The 11,066-nt window shown below is 35.4% G+C and overlaps 1 protein-coding gene across 2 annotated transcripts in view; it reads right to left on the minus strand.

The window, feature by feature from the left end:
- The window catches only part of LOC133529490 (phosphatidylinositide phosphatase SAC2), a 32,367-nt gene extending 21,340 nt beyond the window's left edge, over nt 1-11,027 (minus strand). For both annotated transcript variants that reach the window (XM_061867205.1, XM_061867203.1), the window contains exons 1-8: nt 10,585-11,027; nt 10,043-10,416; nt 8,707-8,991; nt 5,047-5,231; nt 3,704-3,815; nt 1,142-1,214; nt 804-996; nt 483-648 (exon numbers count right to left, since the gene is read on the minus strand). In XM_061867205.1, coding sequence (XP_061723189.1) covers nt 483-648; nt 804-996; nt 1,142-1,214; nt 3,704-3,815; nt 5,047-5,231; nt 8,707-8,991; nt 10,043-10,416; nt 10,585-10,681 — 1,485 coding nt within the window. In that variant the 5' untranslated portion in view covers nt 10,682-11,027. The remainder of the gene's footprint in view (nt 1-482; nt 649-803; nt 997-1,141; nt 1,215-3,703; nt 3,816-5,046; nt 5,232-8,706; nt 8,992-10,042; nt 10,417-10,584) is intronic.
- Nucleotides 11,028-11,066: the final 39 nt, after the last annotated feature.

The raw sequence follows: 11,066 nt of genomic DNA on the forward strand, positions 1-11,066 counted from the left end.
GATGCGGCCTGAAAAAGGTTTAATCCGTAGTTACCACCAAAATTTTGCTAACGTTCAATACTAATAAAAACAGTATAAATATATAGAGTAAAGCTGTCTCATCTCCCATCAATCACGAATTAAAGTTGATTTAATTATAAGTTAATTAGTTATTACTTTAATTGTAAAGGCAGTTTATTGAAACAGTAATCGTACTGTTTCAATAAACTGCCTTTATTAAAGCACTTTATATTTATACTAGACTATTTCTATTGTTTTTATTAGTATTGAACTCTAACAACATTTTGGTGCTAACTACTGGGGAAAAAATCCCAATAAAGGATTTATAAATAAAATATTCATCGAAGGTAGCGAGGTACTCGTAGACATAGCGAGGTAAAGTGAGCGGAGCGCGGACATTAAACCGAATGAGCGTTGTGAAAAATCTCTAATTTTTTTATGAAACAACGATTTTCTGCATAGACATACAATAATATCCATACCTGTACTACGTTGGTGCGGTCCAGACAATCGATACAGTTGACCCGAAAAACGCCGGTTTGCGAGCAGATGAGGCCGCGGTCGTCGCGCCAGCAGAATCGCATCTCGTTGATCACTTCAACGAGAGCGTTGATGAGAATGCTGACATTCTCGTAGTGCATACCACGGCTGCAAAGATAATATTAAAAATTTAGAGTTATTTAATATTGAATACTAGTTCAGATTCACACTAAATGTCATAGCGCTCTGTTAAAATGTTTATTTGGGAATCTCCCGACATATTTTTATATAACCTTCACAAGCAAAATTAGGTAGTTACTTACCAAGACTCGTGGAAGTCAAACGTGGCGTATATAAGGTCCGGACTGTTGTACTTCAAAACATGTTCTCCGTAGGCCTCGAATATAACCCGTTCCCGGCCTTGTTGTTCGACTAGATTGACTATACAGACTTGCTTGTACAGTTTTAGTTCTTCCTCGAAGTGCTTTTTAAAGGCTTCTTGTGTTTCTTCTTCCCCTGAAATAAAAGTTACAATAAAAATATCCATTACATGTAGCTGTATTGCAATGATTTTGTATAAAAACACGTTCACTTTTGAGAAAATATTCAGCATTTTGATGAAACAAAAAGAAAACAGAATAGATGGTATTTTTATACGTACCCTTATCTAGACGAGGTGGTGGTCTGAATTTATACTCAGGCTGACTCCAGAATATCGGGACCGAACCTCGAACCTGTAAACAAGTTACATATAACTGTTTTATATTCGTATGTACATCGTCGCCTAGTACCCAAAGTATAAGCTTTGCTTAGTTGGGGGCGAGGTCGATCTGGGTAAGATTGTCCCCAAATATTTATTTATAAGGATTTAATGACAGTATATTTTCTCGGGGAAACTTAGACAAAGGCCTAGAAGTTCTGGCACATTACCCTGCAACGGTATCATGGTCGCATTTTTATCACCTGTCACTATGCCCGTCACTTTCGCACTTACATACTTGTTAAAACGTGACAGGCATGCTGACAAATGATAAAGAGCCGACCATCTTAGCCCTACTGATCCTGATACAAAATGGAATGAGCCATGACCATGAGCGATGTATCCTTACGGTAAGATAGAAGTCGTGTATTCGAACCCACACGTGCCAATGAGGTCGCTTTTCTGTGATAGAAAACGTTACGAGAAAAGTGAATTAGAGTCTGTGCGGAAAGCGAAGAGTCGTGAAATATAAGGGAACCAGTAAATTTTATGACTCTTCTCTTTCCGCACAGACTCTAATCGCAACTAAGCCAGGTTTGGTTTATTACTAACATAGCGCTTCCATACTTTGTAAAAGGCATTTCATCACATTTGCTCGAAAAAATCTTATTTCATGTTTAGATATATTGGAAAATATTTCATTTTATTAATTTAATAGTAGATTGTTAACCAAGGGTGGTTTACCCGAGTTAAAAACTCTACTTTTCATTTCGACTATGAGGAAAGTCAAACACAAGAAATGTAGGTTTATTATAGGTATATTTCTTGAGATAAAAATATTGTCAGTTCATTTAGTACCGATACCTATTCCCGCTTTTTCCTAATTAGTTTATTTTTTAATTTTATGTCATAAATATAAAATGTAGCTACTGCCAAAATATTTATTATTGTGTATAAAAATTATACTACTTGTATTTAATATTCAAATATATGAATTAAACACAAATATTTGTTAATAAATAAATATAAGTAAATGACGATGAATGTTTAAAATATTATCACTACATTACGTTTATTTTTCATTCATTCAGTTTCACTTTGTTTAAGGCGCGTATACATTAAGGCCGTTTCTGACACATCCCAATTTGAGATCGGATTGACTATGGTTTTAGAATTATTTTCCGACCAAAATGTAAATGGCGCCAATTCCAGTTCCTAATTCTCTTAACCGTCAAATTATATAAATTTTTAATAATGCAATACAATTGACATTTAATTTCGATAATAGGTACTTGTTATAAAAATGCGGAAGCTAATATGACAGCTTTTAACTGAATAATATGGCATATATGGCTGTTAGCCGTTGCTCGAAGTACGAATAAAAAAAAAAAACTTACCACCCTAGGGTGGGAAATGCAACTTTCCACCCGGCTATCAGCCTATGAAAGGAGAACCTTCCGATTAGGACAGATGAAAAATATTTTACACATTATATATCCATCCTTATATAGGCTTAGGTTAGAGTTACTTATACAAATGATACTATTAGTTTCATATTATGCATTACAAAATTAGTGTAACATAAATGACTCCATATGAATTATTGGAAAGTATACAAATTCGTAATAAAATAAGGAAAGTAATGTACCCACCAGTGCGTATCGGTTTGAGTTTAATTTTAGTGTACTATTACGCAACCTCATAGTTAGACAATTTTCCTTTCACTTGGTCATTCACTTTTATCTCTTACTGTACTTGCTGATATCAGTCCTAAATGTCGGAATTGTTTTAATACACTTTCATTCGAATCTTTCATCGAATTAACGTCAACAAAAATTTAAACTTTGAATTATTATGGGCAAAATGACTCTCAAAACATGTTAGGTATTAACATATGTATTAAACAAAGGCTCTTGAATTAGGTAATTATCATTTCCTCTTTCAGCATAATTTAAATAACACTATATTTAGAATTGAATAGAATAAAATTTATGCAGAACGTTCAAACAACAAAAATTTAATTAAAACATGTCACAAAAACATTTATAACGTGACATGTGACTTAAAAGGATTCCTCTCAGCTTGGTGTCAAGGTAACTTTTGGATATTTAGACGATTGTCTGTCATGGAGACCCTTCCTATATCGCGATATAGCTATACAAATAAAATAAATTCTTATATCTTACTAATCCTATATCTGAGATCACCCACTAAAGAAGATATAAGTATAAAATAAAGACCCTAAACTACTTGTCTGACAAAATTTCAAAATTAGCAGAACAACACTTTAAAGTCAGAAATAAGATGTAACACAATATAAATGTTAAAGGAGCTTGCATCCACCCTGCGAGCAACATTACCCTCGCAAGGTGGATGCAAGCGTGCCTTATGTTTTCTGATGTAATCGGTTAAACGATCGAGAGATCTTCCTTAACCTTCGTCCAGTACTACTCAATCAGGCGTAAGTTGAGTAAAGCTACAATTGCAAGCAAGGACATATTGGAAGGAGTATAATGAACTTACCTGCACAAATGATGCTCTGTGGATGCTGTCAGAGCACATGATGGACACGATCTGCTCAGTTTCCACGTAGTTGGCGACATGGCCTTCTGGCTCGATTCCGCGTCGGTTGTACCTGTAATCAAACACAGTTGTTTCTTTAAGAGTCAATTTCGCACTGAATATATTATTATATTGTAAGGGTTCGGCTGTCAAACTCGGGGGCACGTTTTTAAGGCTTAGTTTTTTCATGTCCGTCAGTCTGTCCGTATGTAACGGCCATTTAAAATCGAAAATTATTAGTGATATTTTAATGAAATTTGGAATATGGGTGTATTATATTCGCTACTTAGACTTCGAGACCAACATTTTTATGATTAAAAGGACGTAAGTTCCGTGAAGATTCACTTTTTAGCGCGTATGGCTTTCTCATATCGTATGTAGGTAGGGAACCTTCAATCATGCGTGGTTCGATGTGCGTTATCCCGGTTTTGATCTTAGATTTTACACATCTCATATAATCGATGAACCCTTTTAATTGCGCTAGCCGTGTCAAAGGCATTGCTGACTGGAAACTATTTCCACACCACATCTCGATTTCTTTGTTATACTCGTATTTATATTTATTTGTAAATACTTTATTATTTGTAAAAATACCCATCGGAACTGCGAGTATCGCGTCTTATTTCGTGATTACAACCATGCACGACCCACCTGACGACCCCCAGGCCAGGGTATGACATATTGAAGTGTTGTTTGAAAAAAAAAATGTCTATTATATTATAATTCCCCACAATTGTACCAGTAATAATGAAAAATCCAAAAATTTGGGGTTTTTAATACCATTTGTTTTAATAGGTCACCAAAGATATCAGGAAAATACTATTTTAATCAAATATAACCGCAGTTACCATAGCATTAATCATATTATTCATATTGATTGTTTTCCTCGATAGTTAGGTATGAGACTACCTAGCTTGGTATCTTGGCTCGACAGAGACTCCGTGTTGAGCGGGTCCGCTGGTTCGACCGCTATTTAGGATAAGAGAATGAATCCTTAAACGATAGGTGACTCCGTGTTTAGTTCTTCTCTCCCCCTCTGTCTATTGTGCACAAAAGAGACAGTGTAACAGACTTACCTAGTCCCGGCTTGGTATCTTGAGCGCCGAGATATAACGCCCAGCGTAAATATTTCATCACAAACACACCGCTCGATAGAGACTCCGTGTTGAGGGGGTTCGCGTCCTCTGGTTCGACCGATATTTGGGATAAGTGAACGAATCTTTGGATGATAGGTGACTTTGTGTTGAAGCTCTTCTCTCCCTCTCTCTCTCTATTGTGCACAAAAAAGACTGTAACAGACTTACCTAGTCCCAGCTTGGAATCTTGAGCGACGAGATATAACGCCCAGCGTAAATGTTTCATCGCAAGACCCCCCGCTCGATAGAGACTCCGTATTGAGGGGGTTCGCGTCCGCTGGTTCGACCGCTATTTGGGATAAGTGGACGAATCCTTGGATGATGGGCAGGACCCATTCGTCGCAGTGAGGGCTCTGAAACAAGGCATTTAATATATTAGAATACAATGAGTGGCCACCGTAAAACCTAATGAAGAACTAGTTTTTTCATTAATATCACCACGAAATGAATAGGTGCCTAGGGACGGAGGAATAAGATTTATTAGGATATTTTCGTTAGGATTTCCCAATCCTCTTCATTTCTGTTCAGCTAATCCAGGATTAGACAAAGAAAAACGAACGAAGAGGTACTGAGCATGGCAGGAGAGAAGAGATGTCTGTTAGACAAAATAGCTAACAGAAGGGGCAAAAGACGGTTGGCCACCTGATATGACACGACAGATTCTTTTTAAACATTCTGAAGGGCAAGATCGAGGAGAAAAGGAGAGGAAGGCTGAGGCTCACATATCTCAGCCAAATAAAAGATAAAGTTTCTCTCGTGTCGTACGACGAAGTTAAAAGGCTGGCCCAGCAAAGAGAAGAGTGGCGATTACTCCACTGAAAAGAGCATAGCTGTGGACGACAACAAAAATAATAATAAATTCATAACAAGTTTAATATTACACGGCATCTCATTAAATGCATGTTCTCTAACGTAACATTCCTCTTTCTAATTCTAGACGCAAGTAGGTACCAAAGAATGCAGCGGGTATACTACCTACATGACGATAGTACGTTTACTGCCTAGGAAATAAGCATGACTACACATATGAATGACGAATGTAAAACATCAGTTTAAAGTTCCATTTAAAACGGAGCGTGATCGCTCGACGGATTTCCCCTCCGCCCTTGACACGCTCCAGTTTCCGGTCACGGGTCAAGTGTAAAAATATTCATAAGAGTTTCGATCTTAACACAAAGACGGACGGTCTAAAATGCATACATACACGGGCATGAGTTCGAGTTTCAATTGGCGAAACGGTATTTTTTTTGATAGAATTTGAATCTTATTTCCTAGACCTAAAGCCCAAGTTTTAAACCGTTTAAATGTATGAGCATATGACGTGACCAATAGTCTTAGATCATAGTATAATCGGTTATTACAATGATCCAGAACCGCATGCCAGTCTGGTGTATGAGCGAGACAGCGCTATGCATATATATAGCGATGTCCCGTTCGCACACAGCAGCGTAAAAATCCAACATTAAGACCGTTTAAATTGTCTAGGAGAGCTTCCTCTTTTTATATAAGACCACCTATTATGCCTCCAATTTAAAGCCTTTATAAGTCGGAGCGAAAATATTTTCCATAATTAAGTATAACTTATTTAAAAAAATACGTTTTATTGACACCCTTATATCCGTTAAAGTTAAACACTAGAATGCGTAATACCTATTTCTATTGTTTTCATTCAATGAGGCATACAATACAAAGTATTGTATATAAGTACAGCTTATCACTGATTGGTAAAAATGATTGTTTTAGTTGTACTGTTTAAAATTTTATTATGGCTAATAGGTACAATACTACCTATTGATAAGATAATTTATGGAGTACATGCTGTGTGTTACATTATGTTATTTGAGTCATGTTGATAAAATACAGACAAAAATGTTTCTGATACTTGAATTGAAAAAAATATATAATCAGAGTTTTGCTAATTTTATTTGATGGGCTTATTATGTTGGCTTTATAAATGAAAGTATAAAATTGAAATAATTTATTTTACAACAAATAAAGAGGATATTACGAGGTACGGTCATGTCTGAAAATATCGATACGGACAAAGTGCCAAAAATATGTATACACTACCCTAATATATAGACCATAAGGTCGTGTATATATATTTTTGGCACTTCGATCGTGACGATGTTTTCAGACGTGACTGTACTGGCCCCATTCTTATTGCCCGTAAGGCCCGTCCTTAGATATATGTCAATGGTATTAGCTAAACACTTATTACTTGTTTTTCTACCTCAGTTATTTAAATTAAAGTTACATTTTATATGCATGCATGTTCAAGGTGCAGTAGGTTCAGAAAACGGATTTAAAAAAGTCGTAGAGTTTTTTTGGATCACAATACGGCTGCCATACATTTAATTAGCAATCTTGAGGCCTTTCTCAAGGGACTGTATCGATTGGAATCTTAAGTTTTTGACTATTGCTCTATAGAAAAAAAATGAACATGAAAGGTCTAAAATACACATAATTTTTTTTTAAATAAATTTAAGCTACATAAATATGAAAATTGCTTCTAAAAATCGGCAGTATCAAGTTTGAGGGAACATATCGATTACTTTTTTATTTATTTCAACATACAAATAATTGAAATTAAAAAAACATGCTATCCGCGCTCCCGGGCACGCACTTCCATCTCGCTCACGCTTAAGCTAAGTGAGAGTGAGAGAAGAACACGAACTTACGAAACACCTTAAGAAAGAATCTAAATGAAGAAATTATAAACAAAGAGTTTTGACTTTTGACGAGTGGTTTGGCCTAGTGGGTAAGGGCATGTATTCGTGTGATTGTCTAAGTATCCTCAACACAAGCCTAGCCTATATTGAGGTTAATGTGGGACTTAGTCAATTTGTGTAATAATGTCCCATAAAAAAAAAAAAGAGTTATTGATCAATGGTAACTTAAAGACCAAGATTTTGACAGCAGTAGTAGATGGCGCTATATGGAGTCAATGTTTTATGGTAATGGGGTTGGCAACTGTCAAAGGTTCGTATAGATGGCACCATTATAGGTTTTACTTGTCTCTAGTTTTGTTTTGGATTCTTAAAGGGCTTCTAGAATTCCCAAAAGAAAACATAAATTTGACACTTTTTTTATGGACTTACAGGTAACATCTATGCTGGTGCCATCTGTAAAATACTTTGACCGACCAACCCCATTGAATTGACAAACATCAACTTTTAAAAACCAGAATGACAATGATATACCTACACATCTACATTTGCTTTTTTTAAAGCATAAATTGTCTTGGACTTTACATACCTTAATGCTATCTATCTTGCTATACACCGTGTTTTTTTTATTCCGTTAATTTCAAGGGTGCATTCCTGAGCTTAAATTATGTAACTTTCTCAAAGAAATCAATAATTTATTTTTATCTTATATACCACGCGAACGATCGATGTTCGAAATGACATTGATATGTCACAGTTTTGAATTGTTTGGTTGAGTTAAATGTAACACCCCTATTATAACAACGCTATATGCAACATTTATAAAAAAATTATAAAAATAAAAATAAACAAAAAAAAAATATTTTTATTAGAAAAGTAACTATGCCATTTAGTTTCCTTAAACATACTTACCGATACCCCGAAGTTAACGGAATTCAATAAAAACACGGTGTATACCTTATACTATTCGGGTCATACAAATTTAACTAGTTCACGTCTTTCCTGTAAAAATCGCAAAGTTAAGAGAATGAAAAGTTACACTACATGACACTCAAATGAGAAAAACATGGCTATGTACCGGGTTGTTCACTTTTAATGTTTTGTTCACAGAAAAGATCTTTTTCCAAAATATGTTTGACCCATTCCATTCATTCCTTACCTCTAAAGCGATGACATCTTTCAGCATATGTTTATTCCAGAAGAACCGATCATCCACATATTTCCACCATCTCGTAATATCCGATACAGCCTTGGTCACCCCCTCCTCCGTCTCCAGAACTTTCTCAATCTCATACTGTCGTTGAAGGGAGTTCGTCAAGTCCAAGGTCCGGGAGTAGTAGAAACTGTCTGTGTCGTCAAATATTTTGTACAGTTCGTCAGTAAGGCGTTTTTCGAAACGTTCAGAGACTTTGGGGTCACATTGCTTCTTTACTGTGTGTTTCACCTGTATTTAAAAAATATTATAATAGTACATTATGCTACAAGTGCGAAAGAATAGGAAATTGGCTCATGTATCGTACAACATTTTACAGTACACATGGCCCTTTAAATTTTCGACATAGTTACGTAAAGATAAAGTAGCACCATATGTACTCTAAAAGTTTTTTGAATGCATTGCTGTCAAAAAAATATCACTGTATTTTAGTATTTATATTATTTATATAGTTCTCTAAGTACCCACAACACGAGCTTAGTTCAAGATAAGGATAAGTTCTGGATAAGTTTGCCTTTGTACATAACATTTTTTTTTGTTTTGTCTGTTTTATGTTAACCTGTTTATGTGCAATAAAGTGACATACATCCATACATACAAGCCTTATTGCACTTACTGTGGGACTCAGTCCATTTGTGTAATAATGTCCTATTATATTTATTTTTAAAACATTTTTGAAATAAAAATATTTTATAAATAAGGACATAAAATGTTTTCGTTTTTTACATCTAAAATGCTTATTTAACAATGGGTATTTTTGTGTAAAATTTAGTATTGTTGAACAATATTTATTTCTAGTTTTTTGTAAAAAAAAATGTTAAACATTTATCATAAAATCATTGTTTTTTAGAGAGAAAACTAGTTGGGATCACATTGAGAGACCGTAAAATGAAATGAGTGGCTGAGACAGCAGAGCAAGGCCACCGATGTTGTAAAACGCGTAGACAGATTGAAGTGGGAATGGGCTGGTCATATAGCACGAAAAACCGATTCGTGGAGCAAACGTCTACTGGAGTGGCGACCATGGGGGGAGGGACGTCCTCAAAGTAGACCCCAGATGTGTTGAGATGACGCCATCAAAAGGACTGCGGGGAAGAAGTGGCTCCAGGTCACACAGAACCGTGATGAGTGGCATAAAATGAAGGAAGCCTACACCCGAAGGGTAGAGAAGGGCTAAAGAAGAAGATTGTTTTTCCCACCATAATATTATATAGTTTTGGTTTCTGATGACTACATTTTAGAACATATGATACAGTTTTAATGGTAATAAATCACGTCTTACTTGTGTAGCCGCCTGTTGCGTTGTTGTCTTTATAGTATTACTAACACTCTTCACCGCCCCCACAGTTTTATTTAGAAAAGCTGAGTTTTCAAACAGCCTGGCTCCCATTTTCTTACTTGCACTCTTCGATCCACCAGACGAACCATGCTTCGTACAAGGAGACAACTGAACATCGTGGTTTACGGCCCCAGAATTAAGAAAAGCAATAGACTTAATTTTGTATATTGTGTGATGGAAATATATTTGACCAACAGGTACTGCCTCTCTGATAATTATTAACCGGGGTTCGTAGACGTTGGTATGCTCTACCAAACCGATTATGCCTTCTGTTATGCCTAAGCACTCTATATCTTCAATATCCGACAGATCCCATGCTGAAAAGAAAAACCTGAATTTAGACACCTTTCAAAGGCACAAATCATCGTAAACATTAATTATACTGGTTTCTAAAGTAATAAGTCATGCAAATACTTTATTATTCGTATTTAATTTAGTCATATAAAAAGCAAAAAAAGGGAAAATAGAGTAAGTAGAACACGTACCTGATCTGACTGAAAATTTCGCAGTAAATCGATTCCACCACAAACTTGACTCGTTCCTAACAAATATATAATACGATTCTGATCTAAACAATTCCATTTTGGTTCAATTTAATTCACGTCTTCTCCGTTTCTATTGGAATTCATTGTGTTTATTATTGTTGCAATTTGTAAGCGATTGACGTTTCAGAAAAGAGTGGGAGGGGGCAGCTGAAAGTTACGTTGGTCACGTTGGTGCCATTGATGAATTTGTGCGGATTCCAACCGGAAGTCGCGATATACGTTCCTTTGTTATGTTCTTATTCGTAATAAAAAGCGCATTAATACACACTATTGATATGATGATAAAGTAGAAGATATTTTCATGTCCTAGTTATTCTTGATGAGAAAAACAAAAAAATGCTACAGTAATAATTTATTTTGTTGAAATAATATATTTTGTTAATAGATTTTCTTTCAAAATTTTATGTGAAAATTTATTGATT

This window comes from Cydia pomonella, chromosome 21 (genome assembly GCF_033807575.1).
Source record: "Cydia pomonella isolate Wapato2018A chromosome 21, ilCydPomo1, whole genome shotgun sequence".
In the NCBI taxonomy this organism is placed as follows: Eukaryota; Metazoa; Arthropoda; class Insecta; order Lepidoptera; family Tortricidae; genus Cydia; species Cydia pomonella.